General features: G+C 40.5%; 1 protein-coding gene across 1 annotated transcript; it reads left to right on the top strand.

Annotated features, from left to right (window-relative positions):
• Positions 1–5121: 5121 nt before the first annotated feature.
• Positions 5122–26581, top strand: slc43a1b (solute carrier family 43 member 1b). Its single transcript, XM_068592123.1, has 15 exons — positions 5122–5203; positions 9939–10097; positions 11110–11293; positions 11398–11453; positions 11940–12016; positions 16712–16804; positions 17566–17699; positions 18282–18424; positions 19315–19461; positions 19781–19816; positions 20336–20468; positions 20725–20854; positions 20996–21069; positions 21490–21613; positions 21796–26581. The coding sequence occupies exons 2-15, from the start codon at positions 9944–9946 to the stop codon at positions 22009–22011; spliced, it is 1701 nt and encodes a 566-aa protein (XP_068448224.1). The 5' UTR covers positions 5122–5203; positions 9939–9943; the 3' UTR covers positions 22012–26581.
• Positions 26582–26870: the final 289 nt, after the last annotated feature.

The following is a 26870-nucleotide window of genomic DNA, read 5'->3' on the forward strand; positions in this document are numbered from 1 at the left end:
GGTCAGAGTTTGTGAAGTGTGCTTGTTTGACACAATACAAAAACTCCAATTTTATTCAGTTTTGTTTGTATAGCCCAAAATTACAAATTTGTCTCTGAGGACTTTACAAGCTGTACACTTATGACATCCTCTGTTCCAGGACTTCGCATATGTAAGTAGAAAGAGAATTGGTCAAGGTTGATAGGAGAAAAGCCCTCCAAACATATATCAGGGTTTACAGCTGTTCTAATGTTCTATTTGAGGATAGATCAGGTGCTGGTTAAGGGCAGGAGATTATTATTCTTGCCTTTAATAACCAGAATCTTACCATTTAAGAAGTTCATGAAGTCATTACTTCTGACGTCGATAGGAATACATGGCTTCACAGAGCTGTGACTCCGTCGGCCTGGCCACAGTGCTAAAGAGAAACCTGGGGTTGTTATTTTTTCTTTTATTGAAGAATAATAGGCTCCTGTGGCATTACGGAGGGCCTTCTTTTTATGTTCTCAGACTATTCCGTCAAACTAACCGAGATTCCCCTAAATTGCTGGAACGCCATATGCCTTCAAGCTTCAATATTCAATAATATGCATACGTCATATGCAAGAACCCGGTCGAAGGTGTGGTGTGTGGTTCAAGCAGTGAGTCGGTTCCTGTACTCTCTAAGAGAAGCCAATCGATTCCAACAAATAGATAAATGCAGCACTAAGGCTATCATTGCCGACATCCACATGAATATGGCAATCATGGAAAGCTTATGCCAAGGTGCTGAAAAGGAGGCTGTGACTGCTTGTTGAACCTCGGATCCTCAAGAAAAGCAGTGTGGATTTTGTCCCGGTCGTGGAACAGTGGACCAGCGCTTTATCCTCGCAAGACTACATGTAGACTGGCCCAACCAGTTTACATGTACTTAGTGGACTTGGAGAAGGCTTTTGACCGGGTCCCTCAGGGTTTTTTGTGGGGGGTGCTGTGGAAGTATGGGGTGCCGGACCCGTTGACACGGCTATTCTTTTACGAGTGAGGGTAAGGTGGAGCAAGAGATAGACAGGTGGATTGGTGCGGCTGCAGCAGTAAAACAGGCGCTGTACTGGTCCGTCTTCGTGAAGAGGGAGCTGAGTCGGAAGGCGAAGCTCCCCATTTACTGGTTGGTCTACGTTCCAACCCTCATCTATGGTCACAAACTCTGGGTCGTGACCGGATACAAGCGGCCAAAATGAGCTTCTCTCAGTAGGGTGGCCGAGCTCAGTCTTAGAGATAGAGTAAGGAGCTCAGACATCAGGAGGGAGCTTGGAGTTGAGCTGCTACTCCTTCGTATCGAAAGGAGTCAGCTGAGTTCGAGCATCTAATTTGGATGCCTCCATTAGAGGTTTTCCAGGCACGTCCAACTGGTAGGAGACCTAAGACACACTGGAAAGATTACATCTCCCAGTGGCAGTGGGACAGACACAGTCTCAATAGATTTTAGGGTAACTGCTTCAAGTTTTATTTGCTCAAGACGGACAATGTACATTGATGATCACTTAAAATTAAAATGTAAATACACCCAATACCAGCCGCAAGTCTGATTCCCATTGCCTGTCCCCCTGCCAGAATGTACAGGCTGAGTGTCCTAAACCTGAAGGAGTCTAATGGATGTGCAGAGAAGGGTTCTGTTTCCTGGTCTGAACTAGTAAAATTCTCAGCTTGGATGTTGATGATGGCAGGACAAGTACCGGTGATTTGTAAATGCTTCTTGCTGTGGTGATGTGATTGCTACGTATAGCTCTTTGGGTTATGTATCCTGGTGGAAGCGGGCCAGATCAGTGAATCTTCAGAGGATGGGATGACATTACAGCCAAGTGAAAGGCTCGATATTAGGCCTATTTAATTTTCCCTGCATTTGTTTATTTCCAAAAGATACAGTATCTATATAAAAAAAGACTGTCTAAAAACATGTCTAAAAAACACCTCATGGCGGCGAGCGAGGTCTTCTCAATCTGCTGCCGACTGGCCTGCCTTCAGACAATGCAAAAACAAAACAACACAGGCGATCAGGAAAGCTAAAATCAATCATTTTAAGAAAGAATTCTCAGTCAGTGGCTCTAACGCCAGGAAATTTTGGAAAACAGTCAAATCCATGGAAAACAAACTTGCTTCTCCACATCTACCCACTTCCTTGATTTTTGATGACATTGTTGTTACTGATAAACAACGCATGGCTACGCACTTTGACTAACATTTTGTGAAATCATCTAACTTCTTTGATGCAGCTGCCCCTGAAACAAATTCAACTAACACTCAAACTTCATCACCCAGCGTCAATAGCTTCTCCCTTCAACCTGCGAAGGTTTCGGAAGTCTGAGATGAACTTATTAAGTTAAATTCTAACAAGTCAGCTGGCTCTGATGGACTTGACCCTGTGTTTTTAAAATCAGCTGCTCATATTATTGCTTCCCCAATCACAAGTCTGTTTAATCTGTCATTCAATTTGGCTGTTTTCCCTCTTGAATGGAAATCAGCAATGATTGTCCCCCTTTTTAAAGGTGGCTCTTCTCTGACCCAAACTGTTACATGCCGATTTCCATTCTGCCCTGTCTGGCCAAAGTCCTGGAGAGACTAGTTCATAAACAACTTGTTGACTTAAATCACAATTTGTCTGACCTGCAGTCTAGGTTTAGGAAAGGCCATGGATGTACCACCGCTACACTGAAGGTCCTTGATGATATCATCACCGCCATGGACAACAAACAGACTTGAGAAGTTCCCTTTATAGACCTAGCTAAGGCTTTTGACTCGGTCAACCATAACATTCTCCTACAAAGACTTACCACCATATTCTTGTCCAGTGGATGTTGCAACTGGTTTGCTAGCTACCTGGCTGGTCGTGTCCAGCGGGTGAAGACCGAAAACATCATATCTGTACCTCTTACCATCTCTAAAGGTGTGCCTCAAGGGTCCATTTTAGGACCTATTTTATTCTCCCTTTATATTAATGATGTTGTCAAACCTGCTGGAAATTACAGGATTCATCTGTATGCTGATGACACCATCATTTATTCAGCTGGTCCCTCACTCTACTCTGCTACGTCCAATAGTCTTTCCATAGCCTATACCTGCTCCTCAACTCCAAAAAGACCAAATGTATGCTGGATGACTGAAAAAACCTCATCTTCCCCAGCCCTCCCAAGACCTACTGTGCTGTTGGCTCGGAGCTGGAGTTTGTCAGCTCCTACAAATACCTTGGCTTCTGGTTGGACTCATCGCTCTCATTTAACATACACATCAATAACCTTCTGGCTAAAGTTAAAGCTATACTGGGTTTCCTTTATCGAAACAAGACCACTTTCACAAAGTCTGCCAAATTTGCCCCTGTGAAAATGACCATCCTTCCTCTATTTGATTATGGCGATATAATTTATAAAATGGCACTGAAGACCACCTTCAGAAAACTGGACACACTTCACCACTTAGCAATTTGTTTTTCCACATGTGCACCCTTCACCACCAACCGCTGTGATCTTTACAGAATGGTGGATTGGCCCTCCCTCCACACCAGGCGGCTGCAACATTGGCTGCTCATGGTCTATAAATCCATCTTGGGAACAACCCCTCACTACCTTTCAAACCCTCTGAACATTTCTGTCAGCATTCACCATTTACGATCCAGTGCTTTCATTAGGCTCATCATTCCAAAAGTCCGTACAGTGTTTGGTCACAATGCCTTTCATGTTGACTGGAATGACTGGAACTCACTACAAAACACACTCAAACTAGCAGCTCTCACCTCTCTCAACATATTCAAACAAAAGCTGCAAAACGTCATAGTTGACTGCTTTACTTGCTGACCACCCATCACTTCTCTCTCTTCCATTCAATATTTTTATTTGTATTTATTTATGTATTGTATTATTATTAATATTATATATATATATATATATATATATATATATATATATATATATATATTATATATATAAAATACATTTTGTTGTTGTTTTAGCCTCTTATTTTCTATTTTATTGTTATTTTTATGTGTGTGTCATCCTGTATTGTATCTGTGTTGTTTGTGCCTCTTGTGGACTGTGTTGCTGCCTCCAGGTCATCATTGTAAATGAGAATTGGTTCTCAACTGATTTTATCTGGTTAAATAAAGCTCAAATCTTCTACCATTGTTATGCTGACAACACCCAGCTGGACCTGCTGGAACCTGGAGTTTCATTCAGCGTCAGCTCTTTGTAAAATTGCATGGAGGATATGAAATCCTGGATGGCAAAAAGCTCCGTTCAGCGAGACCAGAATAAACCGCTGGTCCTATCTTTGGCCTCGCAGACTACTGCTGCAACCACAATTACTGCATTTAGGCATATCATCCAATGTCAGGACCATGCAAAAATAATCTTTCGTTCTGGTTTGAAATTTGATTTTAAAAAATCAACCCAGCTGTGAGCTATCTACCATCTTGGATTACCTGCAAAAAATAAAATCTTTCCTGCCTGTTAAATATTTAGAGAATTTTTAGTTCCTACTTTTTTGTACTGGCCTTTCCTCATCTGCTACCAGTGAAGAACATAATTGGTTTTAATATTCTTTTCTTTGTTTTTAAAGCTTGGACTGAACTGCTCATCCCATCTTCCTCCTACCTAAATATTAAATTCAGTGTGCAACCAATGATTCAAGACATACTGCAGCTGACCACATGATGGGGTCATGGAGGAGGCGGACAGTATATCTCTGTCACTGGTGTCAGCTGAGAAACATGTACATCCCTCACTCCAGTATTAGAAATTAGTAGAGATATCAACTCACAGCAAACTATGGATCTGTCCAGACTGGAAGACACATTCAGTGTGGCCAAATATAGCAAAAGCCTCTGTCCTGCTCCATTAAAGTAAAAAATGTGTGTGTGTGTGTGTGTGTGTGTGTGTGTGTGTGTGTGTGTGTGTGTGTGTGTGTGTGTGTGTGTGTGTGTGTGTGTTTTAAGGTCAGTGGGCGGGCGAGTCTTGAGCTCCATTTATAGACATACTGTACTTAGAGAGAGAGAGAGAGTTAATGTGAGAGCACATGTGCGGTGAATACAGCTGCCACTCAGTGGGAGGGTCAGCACACTTTAAATCTACAAGAGACAGATAGAAAGGTTAAACTCCAAAACAGAATCAAACTCTCCTGTCAGGAAACAGAAGCTTCCGTGTGGACTCTTCACCATTCAAACAGAGGTCATCAACTGTAGAGGAGTTCACCTCATCAAGTAAGTGACTTTCAACATGTTGCACAAATTAGAGACAAAGGGGACGGGCGTCCCCTCATAACATAACCAGCACTGAGAACTTCATAACTTCTGCTGCAGTATGGCAATGTGCTCTGGAGGTACTTTTGAGGGAGTAGCATGTTGTCACAACTGCATTCGGATCAGTTAGTTCCCTCTTCTGTCAAACACCACCCTCGTGTCTTCATTCTTTTTGGACTCGGCTGAGTCTTATTGTCCAACATGAAAGGGAATTCTATGATAATGGAGATGGGTCATATAGCTTTTGTATAACTCAACTTGTGGCAACAAACATTTGTTGATGTGTGAGTGTCATATAAAATTACAATATGTTAGTAAAAGTATGAATGTTACCTGTTATGTAGACAGAGAAACCAGAAGAATATGACGTCTGTGTGTTTACTGTGTCCATGAGTCTATTTTAACTAGAGTGGTATTCATGACCTTGTTAGGGGACATTGACTTTGGTCTGTTTATTATAAGCATGACTAATATTTGTAAAAAGTACTTTTTGAAGTCATATTAATGGACCTTGACAGACACAATAAGCCATTTAAAGCAAGTGCGTCCTTGAGTGCCCCTCATTCTGTACGTGTTACATGATGGGCTGGGATTTTTTTTTTTTTTAAAAAGAAGCTTTTACAGTTTGTAAACAATGATGACGTACATAAGTGTGCACTCCACCGTGGCACCGGGTGCACGGTGGAGTCCAGGAGCTTGTCAAGCTATCCGAGGCCATTAACCCGCAGAGATGGTGATCGGATGCATTCGGCTGGAAGTTCCCAGTGAACACGGTCACGAGTTTAACTGCAACCTTGTTGCTCTAAACCTCTGTTTCTGTTGAACTTTATTTTGGTGGAATAATAATTCTGACTAATCCAACATGCAACAAGCAGACATGAGTTTGAATTCAATGCTTAAAGCTTGCAAACTCATCTGGATGGCTGGGGAAAAATGTTACTTCAGTCACCGACATGCACACGCATATTTTTGATTACGTCGTCGGCTGTAAAAGGGTCTGTAGCTCTTTATAATAATGAGCCTTTGGACACTGTGTGGTTTTCTATCAGGTCCGACGTGTGCTCCTTCTTGTTTGACTAAAATGATAAAGGATCAGGATGATCCTTGATAAAGGATGATAAATGATAAAGAATTTAGGCATGCCTATGTAACTTTAGCTGAACAGCAGCCATTGACCCAAGTGACATGTACATGATAATGCTAAATGCTAAAGTAGAGAAGAGTCAGACTAGCAGGAGCTATTAGTATTTATTCATCAATTCAACTTTCATATGGAGGAGTAAAATTTCTTCTTGGGGATTAATAAAGTACTTTTCATTTCATTTCATTCATTCATTTTGCGTGTTATTAGCTTTTTACAAAGTCACTATTAACTGGCAACCGCACACAAAAATCGCAAAAAGTGAAGACCAAAGCGCTCCCATACACTTTGATACATAAGATAATCCTTTTAGTCCCGTAGTGGAGATGTTGCAGATAGAATGGAAAAAGGAAGCCAAATGATTAAATATCTTTGCAGATATTTCCATGTATGGACAATCACAGTCCACTCATTAGCATTTTCCCCTTCAATTACTGATTCTTGTGTGTTTGTGCCAGGTATATAATAAACATACTTATTTTATGTGACAAACATAGATCACTTTTCCTAAACCTAACCAAGTAGTTGTGACCAAGTAAAGCTAAAAGCTAAGTACACTTAGGTTTTGAAAACAGACACTTGCATGTCAAAACTGAAACGTCAAGAACCGGCTAAAGGGGAACCTGTCGCGTCACAGTATAAGGTGGGAGTGAGAATGTATGTATGTGTGATTGGGATAGAGGGAGAGGGCTGGTCTGCTGTACTTCCAGTGTAAAAACATGTGCCTTACTTAGATTGAGTCACTGCTTTCTTCACACCAACACATACTCACCAGTGAGTCTGTGTATTTGCACACTCATAGCTGGGAAGAACACAGAGTCCACTGATTTGTAGTTCAACAGAAATGTTTGTGTGTGTGTAGGCTTTGGCGTGTGCACATGGATTATATTAGTGCAGGACACTTGATAGCTCCAGCTCGTAGTCTGTATATGCTCCAGCTACCGTAGAAGGTCGCTTCGGGTCAAACTCCTCCCTGTTTGGTCTCATCTTCCCCCTCCCATGCTTCCTTTCGGATTTCATGACCACTCACAGCTGATACCATGTGCAGATCCACAGAGTGTTTCTGATGCAATAGTGATGATGGCACACAATATAATGGCGACATATTGAAGGTTACTCTGTAGAGTTCAAGTTTCCATTCAGTTTCTCACATAAACCAACCGTGTGTATCCTTGTGGCCTAAAAAGTAACTCACACAAAGGACATTTATAACTTGTATAGTCTTCCAGGTTTACAACAGCAGAAAAATGTGCTATACATTTTGATATTAATATAACTTTGAATATTAACTTGAAGATACTATAATTTATTCCAAATTGGGTTTTCCATTTTGTAACTGTCAGGCCTGGACAAAAGTGAGGACTCAGATGCAGCGGATCACGTACAAGCACGCTTTTATCGGTTTCAGATCCTTTTGGATGGATGATAAATAAATGGCTATGAAAACTCACTGACTAAGACTGATAACGACTAAATAACACAAAAGCGCTCCAAGAGGAGGGGAGGAAACAACGTACAAAATAACACAAATCCAAGCTAAACTAGAAAAAAACTTTAACAAATGGTCACTCTCCAAGGAGGACTCAGAAAGCAACTCAAGTGGTGTAGCAAAAACAAACTGTTGGTAAAAAATGACTTTGGCTGTTGCATGGACAAGGACGAAACAGGTGAATGGACAAGGACGAAACACTTTGGCACAAGTCAAAGGGGAGACGCAGACTATAAGCGCATGAGGGTAATGGGGAACAGGTGGAAACAATCAGGGATCAGGGGAGACAATCAGACCGGTGACACATGAGGAAGGGCAAGTGACCTGAAACGAGGGGAAGGCCGTGTCTACTCCCGAACACAGTACGAAGTACACTGCAATACAGTGCACTCTAATACAGTGCACTGACATCTGTAGTGCACTCCATCGCTGATAAACGCTGTAATAAATGGAACACTTAAGTTAACCAATTGGCGGAAGTGACGGATGCAAGTCTGTTCGTGGTACCCGCGAAATTAAGCCGGAAGTGACATCCGCAAATCTGCTCCCAATACCTGCGAAACTAAAACTAACAAAATGAACACACTTCTTGCCCTCTTTTTGTCCCTTGTTTACCCCTTTTTCCAACCCATGTGGAAACTGCGACACCTCCACAATCGCGGCAGGAGGATATAAATAAATCAATAAAAAGCTGTCGGAAAGGGCTCTTCCTCTTCCGCTACGTAGCCAAGATGGCGCCCGTTTAGTGCGAGTAGTGTCCATCGTTTTACACTGAATTTTTGGACCGTTTGTAGTGTGTCATCCGGGTACTTCTAGTGCATTGAATTCTGCTGGTTTTGTCAGTGTAGCGCCCTAAGCACTGAAAGTCAGTGCTCGAAGTGCGCAAGTGTTCAGTAGTAGACACGGCTTCAGGCTTAAAAATAAAACAAGAAGTTACGAGACAAAACCCCAAGCAAGACAAACTTCATCGTGGTGTGACAGTAACTTGTTTACATTCAGTATGATCATGCAACTGACAACATGTGTTAATTTGCTCAGTGGACCTGTTTTTAGCAGTGTCCGTGTTATCTTCAATAGTAAAACATATAAAATATTCCCCTAAATTACGAAAAGAGGATTATTAATAGGAGTGAGATGTCAGCAGTCGATGACATTGGAAAACAGTCAATAAAATAGGTTTTATAAATTGTGAATTACTGCAACCTGTAATGTTCTTGTTAGAAGAAAGTGGCCCCCATTGTTCTTTAGCACTGCGGATCGTACAATCTACACATTTGCATTATTGCCCTCTTCTATCTGCAGAAATATGGCACCACCCATATGCCGGTGTTAGTAGAACATGAGAAAGAGAGAAAACAAGAAGCCAGAAACAGCACAGAAAAGGTTCAATTGAAGAGAACTGCACCTCTGATGTAAGGTGACTTGATTTTGGCAAGACAAGTTAAATGAAAGCTCAAAAAAGACTTGTTTGAGAAAGAGGAAGAGGAGTTTGCTGCCTTGCTTAGGGACACTTTGCTAGGACAGAACCTGTGAGGTGAAATGCAGAAGGATATATTAAAACAATAAAAACACTGAAGGAGCTCTGCGCAAGGGCATTCAATGGTATGTGTCACTGACGCAGAAGATTGTTTGTGTCAGATGTGTTCTCACCTACTGGAAATACTCACATTGGTTTAGGAGATGGGTGGTGCCTGGGCAGAGTGTGCAGGAAGCAGGACAAGCTGCGGGTCACATTGCCAGTGTGTGTTTTGGTCATAAACAACAGAGTCTCTTGAAGTAAGACTATTTTATTTCCGTCTTCATTGACTGTTCTTCTTCTTCTTCACCCTGGATGTTTGCGTTATTCTGGTTTAGCGCTAGCTGCGTGACACAAACATTATGAACACACGACTCGCTAGCCGGGAATTCTCTGGACAATGAGCAGCTTTATTCACACATTGAACATTACTCAGACAAGGCAGCTGTCAGGGGTCTGTTTTATAGCAACTGATTCGGACATTTGCCTTCTCATACACAACTTGGTTTCTGGCTGTTTGGTGGACTAATGTTTTCTTGTGTGTTCACAGCAGTCATGGCTCCCAGCTTGGCCCAAGCATACAGGAGGAGATGGTGGATGGCTATCACAGCCATCATAGAGAACCTGCTCTTCTCTGCTGTCCTGCTGGGCTGGGGCTCACTGCTCATCATGCTAAAGAATGAAGGCTTCTATTCTCACCTTTGTATTGGTAAGACCACCCTCCACGCAGCTCTACTGGTTGCAGTAATCACCGGGAATCCGATATATCAGTCACAAAGCTGTTTCCCTCACATACAGATGTTTACATTGCACTGCATGCTGGTGATACAGTAAATAAGCCACAGATGAATGCTTGAACGTTGTGGACATATTGCACAAAAATGTGTATTGCTATGATAAAATATGATAATAGTATTGCTCATTCTATCTTTATACACTATGCATTGCTACAACATTGCTGCAATGTCCAAGTATGGTCATGACATGAAGTCACAGCTCTCTAGTGGAGTAATATGGTCATCTAAGCTCTCTAGTGGAGTAATTAGAGCTCTCTATTGGAGTAATATGGTACTATAAGCTCACTAGTGGGGTAATATGGTACTATAAGCTCTCTAGTGGTGTAATATGGTACTATAAACTCAGGTATGATTATGCATCACCAATTAAGGCTTTGTAGGTGAGGAGAAGGATTTAAAATTTGATTCTTGATTTTACAGGGAGCCAGTGCAGAGCAGCTAATACAGAAGTAATGTGATCTATTTTCTTAATTTTTGCAAGCTGCAACATTCTGGATCAACCGGATGGATTTAAGAGATTTATTTTATTCCGTCAGAATCTGGTTTGTTTTTGGAACCCTTTCCTAGTTTTTGTTGGGAATTAAATATTCTTCATTCGTTTGTCAACGTTTGGGTCCTTAATTCCTCCATACCGTGACACATATTACAAATTAGCCTCGGAAGGGTTCACAATCTGTACACATATAAAGTCCCTGTCCCATGACCTCACATCGGATGTGGAAAAACTCCCCCTCCCCCCCCAAAAAACTGAGAAAAAAAACTTACTGGAAAAAAGGAAAGAAAATTTCAGGAAAGCAAGAGAGGAGGATCCCTCTCCCCAGATGGACAGAAGCAATAGATGTCATGTGTACGGAATGAACAATGTAACAGAGTTGCAGCACATTCAATGATATGAATTAATAATTATTCAATTATCCAACTTAGAAAATCTGACTGTCAACGCCAACGTGACTGCTATGGAAGACGGTGTCTGGCGGAGTTGTGTGGAGCAGGAGGAGGTACTCAATCTTGGCTTCACCATTGGATCCTTCCTCTTGAGTGCAGCCACTTTACCCCTGGGCATCTTGATGGACAAATATGGACCTCGCCCACTGAGGCTCATTGGCAGGTGAGACAGACAGGTCATTTGTAGTCTGCTTTCCATCTGAAGAGGAGAGTTTAACGTGTACAGTGAAAAATGACATTAAAACCACACCCCTGTGTACATTTCAGTTCATGTTTTGCAGCCTCCTGTGCAATGATAGCTGTCGCTGCATATGACCCCGAAGGTAAGACACTTCAATCACAACACCTTGAGTCGTTATCCACTTGCTTCCATTCATTCCTGCTACTGCAACAGCAAGATTATTCCCACAGAGATACTTAAAGGAAAGATTTGTTGTTTTGAAATCATTCCGGTATGGTAACACTTTCCTCTGCAGCTTCACTGCGAGGTTTGAAAACACTGCAGCATCTTTACAACAGACTCCAACGGGACAAGGAAAGTGAGCGGTCACAGGAACCACATAAATACTTTAAGTAACTTGGAAAAGAAAGAAAAAGTAATACCCGGTTAAAACGGTGTGTTGTAAACGGGAATTACATTTTGTCACTTGCCTTCCTGATTACTTTACCTGTTTAACATAGTTTTTCTCTGCAATAAGTGATAATAACTGACATGTTAAGTGGGATGAGGGATAGGTTGACACCCACATGCAAATAAAGCTGAATGTACCAGTAAAGTTTTTAACCTTCATTTCCATGTGTCCCCTCAGTGTTGTCTGGCCTCATCTTCCTCGCTGTCTCCTTCAACGGGTTTGGAGGAATTTGCCTGACCTTCACTTCACTCACAGTATGATTCCACTCACAAAAAACTGATCTGAGTGGACCACAGTGCACTGAATCTGACCGATAAAATATTATGCTAACCCACATTTTAATTGAATTTGCTAATTCTGTCATAATGTGATATTGCTATAAGACATGATAGAGACACAAATACCAACACCAAGCCACCGATCACTGAATGATGCATAATGTGAACGGTGTATCTTGTAGTGACAAACACACAGACAATCCTCAGCCCACTCTGCAGTTCCCACAGCAAGACAAAGCAGCTTAGCCATATTCATCTCATTGTTTTGATTTTGCCACCATCTCATGAACTTAATTCCCCCTGATTTCAGTTCATCCGTACGCTACTTGCCCAACAACAAACAGCAGCACTGTTAGAGACAAGCAGGTGATTGTCGTGTTTTGTATTTAAACATAAGACGTGAGAACAACTGCTTGTGATTATAATGCTTTATTCCTCGGGCCGTCATGCCGTCCCCTCATACAGACCCAATTCCCAGATTGTGATTCCCATATGAATCCCCCACATGGTCCTAAATCCCCTCTTGTACAATTTACAATGAACATCCACCAAACATATATGAACATAAATGTACCAACATACATTTATAACAAGCATCACAGTGATGATAGCCGAGTATTCAGCATCTATATTTCATCTGGTGGACACCAACTCAACTCCTGTTGAATGCTGATGTTGTTTACATTTTGTGTAAACAGACAACTGTTTGCTGACATGCAAACCATAACAACTTTATTAGGTGAAAAAATATAAGTCAATGAACGGAGCATTGACGTATGCTGCTCCTTTGATTATTCCTTTTTTGAATTGATGTTGACTGCCTACGTTACCTATCAGTGCTCTTTGGCGTTTTCTAATTGATGCTGAGGAAATTAAAGATAATTAGCGCCTTAATGTTGTACTAAATGAGGTCATCTCAACAGTCTTTGTACATCGTCATTGCAGCAGAAGCTAACCAAACTGGAAGTCATGAAGTAGAAAGTCCAGTACACATATCTACAAGCATAAAGTTCAATCGTCATTTTCTAAACTGTGTGTGTATGTGCGTACCTGAGATTGTAAACACATGTTTGTGTGCGTGTTTTTGTGGGTGAGTGTGCATGTGTGTGTGTGTGTGTGTGTGTGTGTCTGTGTGTGTGTGTCTGTGTGTGTGTGTGTGTGTGTGCGGTCATTTTGCCAAACAGCACATGCTGTTCCACTTGTTCTAAATTCTGATGCGGCCTCCCAGCCAATCCAAAGCATGGGCGGACAACACACCCTCCGATGGCCAACTCCCCTTGTCACCTCTCTCCCCCCCCCACTCTCTGACCTAGACCATGTCCTGGACTTGACATGGTCATTTTGGCCTCACTGCTGTCATTTCTGGTCTGAGAGTGTTTCTGTCTGATGTGTATTATCTTGATGATAAGCTCTTACATAACTACTTGAAGTAAACAGTGTACCTTCCCAGCTAACCTAACTAGCTGCAAACACATTCCCTGTGAACTTTGCAAGGCAGTTTGTTCTATAACAAACTCACTTACCAGAGCCAGCAGTGTTATTAGAAAGTGGCACACTGTCCTTTAACTTCTCATTGTGAAGTAAATGTTGATTGTAAAATGTTATGGCTCTGCTACTATGTCGCAGTCTCCCAGGAAAATGAAGACGATCACACCTAATCCTGCAAAGTTTATTTAATGCAAACACAAAGGTGTTTTTACGGCTCCTTCATCGTGGCGCTGACATCGAGGTTTCTTGTTCAGATTGACAAGTAGCCAGAAAACAAACAAGTGGCTACAAGGGAGCAAGGACCAATGTGTGTTCACTAGCAGCAGCTATGCTAGATAACACTAAAACCTGCAGTTTTTAGTGTTGCCTGACTAAAACCTGACTATGATTCATGGTGCACCATTACTAGTTCACAATAAACACACAATATAGCTCGAGGAGTCAAGGATAATTTATTGTCAATATGCAAACAAAGGTTACACAACTAAATGCATTTGAAGTCCATTTGCTACACAAGAAAAGAAATGGCTAAACAAAAGCAATTGTGCTTTCCTGTAGTTTGAATTTGAAAGGGAAACATTGTTCATCAACATTGACTATGTTTGAATGCAGCTGTGGGTCAGCGGTAGAGCAGGGTCCTTCAATCAGAAGACTGACGGTTCAATCCCCGGCTCTGTGTTGTTCCAATGTGTCCTTGGGCAGAGTAAAACATATATATATATATATATATATATATATATATATATATATATATATATATATATATATATATATATATATATATATATATATATATGGCCCATCAGTGTGATCCACCTCTAGAAATAACAATAGAAATCGGGAAATAGAGCACTAAGAGCTTCATGGTCATGTGTTTTTCACCACTATTACGTGTGCACTACAGCAGTGCACAATACTGAAAAAGGGAAAAGGGAACTGAAGGCAAGAGCAGATGGAAAAGTGAATGGAAAGACAGGGGGGAATGGAAAAGGGGGAGGGAAATGAGAATGGAAAAAACCAAGGTTGAAGCAAAGCAACAACATGGAAACGTCAGTGAGCAGAGAATTATGACATTAATTGAGGACTGTATACAGAAGGAGAGACAAACAGGTGATATTTGGCCTTCAACGTCTATAAACAACATACATTTTATAACTACTTTTATTACCACAACTACAACTGTTCCGAAAGTTCTCAAAACGGGATTACCAACCACACAAAGCAAATAAATACATCTGCACCATCAGCTGAAAGTATATGATCTTCAGATAATACAAATCATGGCTCATTATTACATGTGATAGTAACACAGTGCACCCATACACTAAACCACTTCATGTCCAGTAGTTTTAATTTCAACAACATCCTCATCTGTATTAAACACTCATGAGGTCCTCGTTAACAGAATCAAAACAAATCATGAAAAGTCAGAAAGCTTGTATTCAATGAACATAGAATAAGTTAGATTAGAGAGTTTGAGATAACACACAGGGCAAAAACAAACAAGCAGAGTACACAATAAACCACTTGATTAAGAGCCAAGTCTGACCATTTTTTTGTTTTGCCCACAGACTGATATCAGTCCACAATGTTTACAGAGGTGGAACAGCCCTGTGTTTGGGCCCAGTAGCAGTATGAATATCAGAGTTAGAAACACCTCAGCGAGTGTGTTTATGTTTTTGACATGACCTGTGTTTTCTACTGAGTTCAGTAGTTTTCACTCTTCTTTTCCCTGGATTCACTCAGTTTACTACAGGAGGTTATGCTGGACTACCATCAACATATTGGCTGCATCACAAGGGAAATAAACACTGTGGATGCCAAGTACGCCGTAAAGTCATGCAGGGATGGCGTAATTCTGGGGGCCAATAGGAAGTTATCATTGCCCGAGTTCCCTCCACCAATGGGGTTTTTTTCAATCCATAAAACCTGATTTGAGCAATACGTTTAAACGTATATGAAGGCCTGAAGTGTGAACAGCTGTGTGATTGGCGGCTCTCCAGCTGTGTCTATAGTTAGAGTGAAAGTGTGTAGATACACAAACACACCATCTGCAGGCCAGAGAATTTTCACATGCACACACACTAGTTTTTTGTGACAAAAGGATGTGTGTGTGGCAGGGGGTGAGGGGAGAGGGATTTCCTCAATCGCCCTACTAGCACCTCTGCTATTGCTATCTGATCGACCTCTGACATTAAACCTTTACTTTCCATCGACTAATACATCAGCATCGTCAATGTCTGTTTCATTTAGTTGCATCTGTGCAGGGTTGAGTGAAGCTAATGACAACAGATGCCAATCAATATGTCGCCACACCTGGTCTAGAACTGTGGGCGACTGTGGCACAGTGTTGAGCTGGGTCGTCCTTCAATCAGATGATCGGCGGATCGATCCCCGACTCTTAACCCTAAATTGCTCCCGTAGCTGCCTACGGTGTATAAATGTTTGATAATACTGATGTGGCACCTTGCATGGTAGCTCCTCTCATGAATGGGTTGTTGTTAAATGTTAAAGTGCTTTGAGTCATCGGAAGACTCGAAGAGCACTGTACAGGTCCATTTACTATTTAACATGTGTAGTTACATGTAGGGACAGGTATGTGTCTCTGTTTGGAATGAATTATTGCAATTAAATGTTGTTTTTATTGAGTAATGTATGTGAGACTCAATGTGTTCATAAGCAAGATGCACAGCTTTCCCAGGGACTCTCTGCTACTAGAGTTTGAGCTGTAAATACTGAATGCACATGTTGCTGTAAACATGTCGTAAATACTGACTGCACATGTTGCTGATTTGCTTTGTTGGTTCCGCTGTGTATTTGTGTGTGTGTGTGTGTGTGTGTGTGTGTGTGTGTGTGTGTGTGTGTGTGTGTGTGTGTTTGAGAGAGTGTGAGTGTGTTAATCAGCTCAATGTCCACTCTTTATGAAAAGCTTGTGAAAGAATGCAGTAGCACCACCTAGTGGGTTTTATTTGGACTTGAATCACGTAGAATGTACAGTAGTTTACCCATCACAGTGATTTAGTCAGTGATATATATTAATTTTTTCTAATCGATTTTAAATTGTATGTTGAATTTAAATTAACAAGGTCAAGATCATACAGTAGCTGATTAATAGTGCTGACTGGTAAGGATGGTGGTTCAACACTCCTATATCTCTTATCTCTCTCTCTCTCTGTCATCCAGCTGCCTAACATGTTTGGGAATGTACGATCAACCATCCTCTCCTTGATGATCGGCTCCTATGCTTCTTCAGCCGTCACCTTCCCTGGTGTCAAGGTACATGCACACATGCAGACACACACACACACAACATATTTGCCAACTGGGCCTTTTACATTGTTCGACAGTGAATCATATGATTTTTGTAGAAAATACTTGGGATTGCTGAAAGCTGTAGGAAGAGTACAAGAAGAGAGATACAGAAGAAAAGAGAGACAAAAAAATGGGGAAAGAGAGAGGATTGAACTACGAATTAAAAAGATGAGAATGAGCGAATGAGGAGTAGATTAGAAGGAAAAACATAAACACAGGGAGACAGAAGGGAGAGGGGGGAAATTAAAGAGAAAAAGGGATCACAGTGGGATTTCTTCATTCATCAATTTATCTGGACTGTATGTATTGGACCGCTACAAAGTGAACGGGCTTAGAATGTAGCGTGACACGGAGCTCCAGAGGACCGTGGCGCCACAGAGGACCGTGGCGCCACAGACTTTTGTCACTAAACGTTGCAGATAGATTGATGAATGGATGTCATGATGTGATTAGTTGAAATTGGTTGGTACTAGTTTACATACGCACTAAGCATGTTTTGTTTTACAGGAATAAAAGATGTAAAAATACGGAGAAATTTCATACATTTGTTGAACATATATTTTGTTGCTCTTTGTGCCCAATATGACCGGGTATGTGATCTAAATAGGTTTAAAACATCCTTTTTCATTTCATCTCGACTAACAAATAGTCTTTTCTCGCCTTCCTCTTTTATCTGTTTCTCTCTTTACCTGTCCTCCTCTCAAACCCTCTTCTTACCGCTGCAGTTGATTTATGACCTTGGCGTGTCGTTCCGTGTCATCATGTGGGTTTGGTCTGGTATGGCCTGCACAGTCTTTATCAACTGCTTCCTCAACTGGCCTGCTGAATCCTTCCCCGCACCTGAAGACATCAGATACACGTCAGTGTACCCTGTAGTAACATTATTGTACTTGTGAAAACGCACATGATCACAAATCTTCACCGGAGAATCCAGTAACCACTTTCACCGTGCCACTCCACAACCTTTGTTTTTTCAGGTTCTTTGTGGGAAGACACATTCAATTCCGACACAAGTGATTCAGATTGAGGACATCCTCAATAAACGAGCCTGACACCTTATTGTTGAGTCAGCCTGCCATCCAGCTTAAGTTAGAACACTTGAGAGAGCCCTCAAGTGTTCTAACTGTGATCATGTGAAATCCATTCATATCCTATTATGCTGTTCTTGATCAGAGACACGTGGCTGACATGTTTCAAAAGAATAGCTTGAGATGAAAATATCTGAATTTCCACCTAGGCTCTTTTACTGTCCTTACTATCTTATACAGTAAGGAATCGGCTCCATACATAGTGACCAGTCTGGCAGAATGCACTCATTTATCTTAACTGGCCCCTGGTCGGTAGGGGCCACAAGTGATCACACAGTTAACCCCGATTAAAACCCTGGTTTTAAACTAAAACGTATTAGTGTATCCTCAATCTACTTCTCTTTTCTCAACAGTAAAAAGGTGAAGCTGAGTGGAGTTGTGACTGGGGACAAGATGACTGGGGACCGGTACGTCACCCATGTGACTGTCATGGAAGACATGATGGGACCTAAGCAGCCAGAACCTGAGCAGACAGGCTCTCAAAGCACAACCCAGGGTATGGAACAATCTCATTGACTATATACACTTCTGTTGTATTTACATTTATATGTCCATGGTACCTCTTGTCCTCGTGTAAATGTGTGAAACAACTTTTAGATCACTGCAGCTCTCTGTTTTCATACTGATACACACACTAGCTAGCAAGTCAGTCATTTTGTGGATTGTCAAAATAAGAGAAAAGACCAAGTGTGGTTGCTTTAATCACGCAAATAGAAAGCAGACTCCAGCAAATTAGCATTGAACTTCCATAAAGTTGGGCAATTCAGAAGAGACTTTAAAATACTGGTCAGGATTGTCCAATTTTTTCATTCACAACTAATAGTTATAATATTGGCATATTATTTCAATTTACTGTAAAAGAATGAGTTGAACCAATTTCTATCAAACGTAACAAAACTGATTATAGTTTGACTGATGATGTTATCTTATTAGAATTGTTACACTGTTTGTGGCATTGGCCACAAACAGGTATAATATAATTTAAAGATAGAAATATGTTTATCTGCTTACTAACTGAGAGTTTGATGAAAGGATTGACAAAGACAAAAACCACATTTCTGTTGGTTTTACAGAAGACACAAACAACTTCTTCTCACACAACACAGGATACACTTAATGTTGGCTTATGGCATGAGCAGCTGACTCGAGCACAATCAAAAACTATTTTGCTTCCCATCCACACACACACACAAACATACACTCGTTCACATTACCTGACACTCCTTATATGCCCTCTTGAAGTGAATGTGCCACCCTGTGTCCAAATGAAGGAACTACATGTCCCTATTCACCCAGTGTTTTCCCTCAAACAATAAATCCCATTTTGGCTCCAACAAGTGACTCCATGAGTAGTTCCCTATACATAATAAAGCTCTCCTCCTTTAGGCGCGGTGCCACTGTGCCATTCTGTGTGCTCTCCTATCTTTCTGTGGAGTCTCATCACCATGGCGATGACCCAGCTGAGGCTGATCTTCTTCATGGGTGCCATGAACAAGATGCTGGAGTTCCTGGTCACCCACGGCAACCCCAACCGTAAGAATGATAACCTCCTTGGACATTATTTTTAATAATGCTACTTTGTTATCATTAAACAAAATAATGACAAGAACATGGATGTTGGAAACAAGGAAGAAGATTCCAGTTGAAGAATATTTTGCACTGACTTACACTAACCTCCTTCAACATCTTTATACCACATCAGCTGTCGCCCTGCACGTGCTAGCTCACTATGATATGGATCATATACAAAATAAATGATTTACAATTTGTAGATATGAGTAGGAACTGTGATTGAGAGCAGCCTGAGTCAAACCAGCTGGGGTGAATGCTGACCACACTGTTGTTGTTTCAGCCTCAGAGGAGCTGCAGAAGGAGATGGATGAACAAGGTAAGAGTTTAGATGCTCAGTGGAGTGACTGCAAGGTTAAGACTGATTCTAGTCATATTTTGTGTTAAAGTGACAGATTTTTTTATATCTAGGTCACTATTCTCAGAAATGTATTAATATCAGGCCTTTGCGGTAGCAGTTAAAATGCTGGGAACACTACGTTACTATTTAAACACACAGCAATAGTAGCGCGAGGCATTATAATAAATCCGGTGATCCAATCAAAATATTAAACTACTTATTGACGTTATTCATCAGGTGATCAATGAGCAACATGTGACTGAGGTCATGCCCTCGGTGTCCTTGGACCTTCGACTGATCCCAATATTTTGAGATGCAGTGCTTTTCTACAAGAATCCCGACTTTAATTGAAACATAATTTTTGGACCTTTGTAATGGAAAAAGAATCCTTAAAACATTGTGTGACACAATTGTGTGTCATGGCTTCAATCTGTCTCCTATATACTTCTTTTCACGCACTCCTCTGGACTTCCATCTACCTCGACGTGTCCTCCCCAGTTGGTTTCTACTCATCTATCTTCGGTACGATGCAGCTGCTGTGTCTACTGACTTGTCCGTTGATTGGCTACATCATGGACTGGAGGTTGAAGGAGTGTGAAGAGGAAAATGCCAACACACAAACAGAGAAGAGGTAGGAAGAGGGTCCAGTGGCTTCTCTTTAGGTTTAGACATCCTGTCGCTACATTCATAACATTGCTGTGCAGCACTCAGCAACATATGGTTTTTGTTAGACATTACTCATATAGGGTTTCTTTCAAATGGATGTAAAAAAGTTTTGATTTTCTGCCAAAACTGACCCGGACGGGACAATTTCCTGGCCCACCAAAGACCAAAAAAACTACATACTCTGTATTCACCCCTCCTCTTTTGACGTTTATCCCATTCAGCCAATCAGATCCCTCAAAGAGAGACCGAAAGATCCAGAAACTGACCAATGCCATGAGAGCTTTCATCTTCACCAACCTCCTATTGGTCACCTTTGGAATAATTTCCATGTTTGACAACCTGCCTATACAGGTTAGAAAAATATTGTTCAGGAATACAACCTATTTGACATATTATACTAATACAGAAGCAATGCCTATGAATTTACAAACACAAGGTGACACTTTCGATGATCATGTATTAATCTGTTCTTTGCCTTTACTCCTCTATTAGTTGGTGTCGTTTGTTCTGCATACCATAGTGAGAGGATTTATCCACTCCTGCTGTGGAGGACTCTACGCTGCTGTGTGAGTAACACCACTGGCATCTTATATTCAGCCCCACTCGGCAACTATCATTGCTTAACATTTGGGTTTCTGTGCATATTGTTGCTTTCCCACACTCTAACTAACATAGTGACCTCTCGAGTAACTGCTCTTCAGCATTCACACCAACTCTAAATGTAGTGGAGGAAAATGTGCAGTATTTCCCCCTTCCCGAGGTGTAATTGAGTCAAAGTTTTATGTAGCAAATAAATAAAAATACTCAACTAAAGTACCAATTACCATTTAAGTACCAATTCTACCCTGTGTAATTGGTACTTGGTACTCCACTCTGTAGAATTGGCACTTCATCCTCTTGCTTTGCTAGGTTTAGAATGTGTTAACTGTGAATTTGGACATTGTCTCTCTTTGCTTTTAATCTGATGATCTCCCACCTCGCTGTAGGTATCCAGCCAACCACTTTGGAACACTGACAGGCATGCAGTCAATGATCAGTGCTGCATTTGCCTTGCTTCAACAGCCACTGTTTATACTGATGTTGGGACACCTGAGGGGAGATCCTTACTGGGTAGGGAACACGCACACACACACACACACACGCACACGCACACACACACACACACACGCACACGCACGCACACACACACACACACACACACACACACACACACACACACACACACACAATCAGGATGTATACACATGCAACAACTTGTATAATATGCACTGACACGTCTTTCCTCACAACAGATAAATTTCTGCCTTCTCATCTTCTCACTGGCTGGCTTCCTGTTGCCAGGCTATCTGTTCTATCACCGGAGAAACCTGATCAGAGCAAAGGCTGAGGGTGATAGCCAATCAGACAAAGAGATTATTTCTCTCACCCAATCAGATAGTGGGACTGCTAAAAGCCAAGCCAAAGGGCATGCGGCTAATGGATATTCACCAAATGGGCATCGTGTTTAAGATGATTGACAGGAGTGAAATGATGGGTTAATATGACAACATTCAGTAGTATATTCTAAGGATGTAACCTCTCTCTAAAAAACCGCAAAACAAAACAAAAAAGCAGACATATTAAACAAGTCTTCTTTTTTCTTTCTTTAACACAAACAAAACACAAAGATCATATCCAGTGATGGTGACACGTTTGGCAAAGTTTGCGATGAAACAGGAAGTTACATCTGTAACCCTAATGTCAGGCTTCTCATTTAGAAAATGCTTATTGACTGTTCACTAGATGTCGCCAGGAGATCATTTACTCATGACATGTAAAGGTAGCTCAGTGGTACACACCAAGTGGACATCTAATGGACCAGGATATTGCACGTTGGGAAAGTTTCCAGTCGCCTTATCCTTGACCCGAACATTAAGGGATAAAAGAACATAAAAAAGCAAGGAACACATCATAATTCTGTATGTCTTATGCTGTTCACTTCTCATCACACACATTAGCGCTGAGTGTTTCCAGACATTTTTGATAATTGAATTTGCATGACACATGCTTGCGTTAAAGGGGAACTACATCCATTTTCAATATTCATACATGTTATTTTCCAAGACAGAGATTACCAAATATGAACGCTAGAGTACGAAAACTCAAATATGTGCGTCATTGTGTATACAGAGAGAAACTGCTCCATGGATTATGACAATGGACTGGGAGAGAGAACAGCTCATAGGGCATAAAAAAAACAATATCCACCTTCACTTTATTGTCTCTGGTGCAGCTCCACACTTCTCTTAAGCAGCTCCCCACTTCTCTGGTTTCTGACTATATGGGAGAGTTGCTCATTAGACATATAAAATCACATATTGGAATTCTTTATTTTGGGGGTGTTCCCCTTTAATAAACACTAATAATATAGAAGCAGGCATACATATACTGTATGTTACAGTTATGAGCACTATCTGTCATCTTGACATGATCATTTAGACATGTTTTTAATGTCTACACGAAGAATAGCTTCACAATTGATTCAAGTTTGTGCAAATGTAGACACTGAATACAGCTTTGCTCGCTGTAAACAATCCTCATGCTAATACTTATTCTATTTGTGGACATGCATTACAATGCATTTGTAAGATATCTGTCCATGGCCAGATGGAGGAATGGGTACAGCAGTCAGTGTTCATATGGCCATGTCACTATCAGGATTATTTGGTGGACTTGAAAAATTGTGCACCTACCCTTCAAGGTTAACAAAAGGTTATTTGTAATCCTGAAAAAAATAATGGCCACTACAAAAAATGTCTATCTCAAAACAACAAGATGTTTAAAATGAGACTATGTAAGAAATACATAAAGCAAAAGTTGAATTCATAAATATTGAGACACATTTTTGCTCAATTCTATACACTCAGGGGTTTTGTTTCTACCACCTTACTTGATCTTGTAAGAACAGTAGCTTTTGCTCGCTCAATGTTAGCTGTTGCAAACGTATTAGGTATTGCTTCACGAACACAAATGCGACATGCACACCAACGCATTTGGTGTGAATGCAGCATAAGCCACCTTGCTGACTCGATGACTCTTCTCCAAGTAACAATTACCCTGTAACAGGCGCTCCCATGTTCTGCGCTCCGGTAACAATTGAGCAAGCTTTGAATTTGGCAGACCCTCCGTCAATTCCAATTTCCTGTTATTCTTCACAATGCTGCATCTCTTCTTTGGTTCCACAATCTTTACGGACACATTAATATATTGTGCCCAGTTATTTTGTGTGGAATTTGGTGCTCTCAATGGACAAAAGCAGGAGTGTGTCTGAGCACCAGCAGCCCTTTAGAAAACCTCTCTGGTCGACCGACATGATTTTGTCTGATTTGGTTTCTTTGTTTGTTTTATACTCTGCTTTGTGCTCCCCCCTCCTACTCCCCCACACATTTTTTGTTGTTGTTGTTATTTATTTCTATATACACGACATCTTGCATCCTAATGGTTAAAGTCACCTCGGTAAAATGTATCATCGTGAACATGGATTTCATTGCATAATATATGTCTTGCTGTATTGCCTGGATCCCAGAAATCAAACACACTGCGGCACCTGGTTACATCAAACTATCATTGAAGAACTGATATTCATAAGAAGTAAATGCTAATTGTTTCATTGCAACATCAGCGTGCAGCAGCAAAGCTACATCTCCACCATTTTGGACTGAAGCCGACTACCGTGTATCAAAGTTTAACGTCCGACAGAGTACTCTTTAGCATGTATTTAATGTATCTACTGTAACAGTATGTAGTGAAAAGTATAAATATCATAAATATGCATACTATAACTATTTATTTATTTAACTTTGTCCCGCCTCCCAGAGGATTAAAAAAAAGGGAAATCCAGCAGTCTTGAGATTTTGAGGACAATCTCAAACTTTTTCTCGTCAAGGACCTCCAACATAGGTACAGACAATAGACCACAAACCATGGATGTACATAACAGGTTGTGGTCTTGCTTTTGTCTGCGTGTTGGTGAATTACCTACAACTGCGTTAAATTCAGTTCATGTTGTGATACTTTGTACTAGTTACAAGGCTGCCCTTAATACATCCATTACAGTACAGGTTTTACAGTTCAGCTAATATATCAATTATTACAGCCACATACAGCGAGCAAGGAGCTGGCAAGATGCGATAAGTCCCATGAGCATGCATGGAGGTCATTTAAGAGTTTGCACTGGTAAAGTTGATGTATCTTAGAAAAAAAGACTCCGGGATTTACAGACGCATCTTTATACATTGATGACCCAATGGCGTTTTCAGACCAAAATGACAGCGTCCTACCACACTGCCATCTTACCCTTGTATCCAAAACAGCACCAGGGTCTCGTCTCTGCTTCTGTACTCTTTGCCGGTGTCTCCATATTTCCTTTTGTCAAGCTTTTCTGACCTTGCAACAGTAACTAAGGCGGGGTGGGACACAGTGGCTACTGTTTTACAACTGTCACATAGTCTGGATTTAAGTTGTTATTTTAAGCTAATGTGCCCAAAGAAAGACAAGCCACCCTGTGCATCCATATCTCACATAGCATTCAGATATGGCAATATACATCAATTTTAAGAGGCAGTTTCTATTCCTAAAGTAGCTACTTGCCGAATGTAGCACACAAAACATGCAGGTAATTTCAGTTAATACGCCAGGAAAAGTTGACTGACCACTCTTATGTCTGTGTGTTCATTTGTGGCTCGCTAATTAGCTTAGCTTAGCATAAAGACGCTCCTTTCCGCCTGACTGTGTCTAACTGTTAAACATCCACTATAGCAGCACCTTCAAAGATTACAAATGAATGTTTTTTCTTGTTTGTTTTATCTGGTAAACTTGTACTTTATCTCCGTTTTAAAATGTCCTTGAGTTTTTTGAAAAGCGCTTCCTGAATAAAAATGTAATATTGTATAATTATTTTTGTATTAGCACCAAGCAGCCTTTCCGTGTGCCACCTGACATATTCTCAGTTTGAAAGGTGAGATTCGAACATCACTTTGGCAGGTTGTCATTTATCAACTACCAAACACTTATCTTCATGGTATTTGGATTGGATTCTATGAACGTGACTCAAAGGAATACTTTACCCCCATTATGACCATCTTTATAATAATGACCCGACTTACCTTGGATTCTTGAAGAAACAATGTTTTCCCTCTCATGTTTTCACGGTGAATGTAAAAACGACACACAACTGGTGCAGTATAATTTAAGTGTCATGTATAGTCACATGCATCATAGCCTGTTTATGAAGAAGGGGTTTAAATAGTAAGGTGTCGATGCCTTTAGTGTCTCACCGTGAAGGCACGCAATAAAAAAATTAAGAAAAATTTGGGGGGTCATGAATATCTTTAATGAGTTTTAGTATGTTTAAAAAAAGTGTATGAAGAGTATGAAATGACAGACTCAAAAAGCTGAAGGATTTTGGTCCCCACACCTCTCCTCCCCACACCCCCTTCTCCTCGCCTGTGCAGGCACAGTTACGGAGTTTTTCATGAAGAAAAGTTAATTTGTTAGTTTGATTATAATTATGCATTACATTATAATTATGCATTAAGAAGCATTTGAATGTTACAAAGCCAGCACACCGTGGTGGAATAAGGATTTTAAACTTCACACGTTTTGCTGTGAATGCCATCAGGCTGAGGCATCACATGGCTTCCAATAGTAATACAAGAAATGTGACAATTGTTTAATGATGAGCTTTAAGTTACACAATGATATGTGAAATAGTTACAGTTTGTATGTGTGACATACTGTGCATGCTTTGGAAGTGCTGATGTTGAAGTGCCTTCATTTAAGAACTCACACAAATACAGAAAGTACCTTGTTAAAAAATCAGATTTTTTTGTCTATGGACAGACTGGACAGAATATACAGCAGATCCAATATAGTACAGAAATATTGGCCCTTTGAATGCAGAGAATTAATATTATAGGCTTTGAGAGATAGTATTTATTGTATCACATAAACATGTACAGATGCTGCTTGTATGGTGTCCGTCTACTTGGTGATATTATTTAATTGTTTATCGGTGGTTGATTATGGTCTCAGCAGTATCATTACGATAGATTATATATATATATATATATATATATATATATATATATATATATATATATATATATATATATATATATATATATTATAATAACAATAATAATAATCATAATAATAATAATAATAATATATCAAATAATTGTTCAGTGTAAATATTTTTTCTAAAAGTATTGTGTTCTTTTTTGGCGGGATTTCGACTTGAATTCCCGCCAAATTCCTTGAATTTGCTTTGTTTTGTTGTGGAGAAATGTAAAGAATTAAACATCTGAAATTGTGTTTGTTTTTCTGT

This window comes from Clinocottus analis, unplaced genomic scaffold (genome assembly GCF_023055335.1).
Source record: "Clinocottus analis isolate CAN_PGR_092001 unplaced genomic scaffold, fCliAna1.0.p SCAF_26, whole genome shotgun sequence".
Taxonomy (NCBI): Eukaryota; Metazoa; Chordata; class Actinopteri; order Perciformes; family Cottidae; genus Clinocottus; species Clinocottus analis.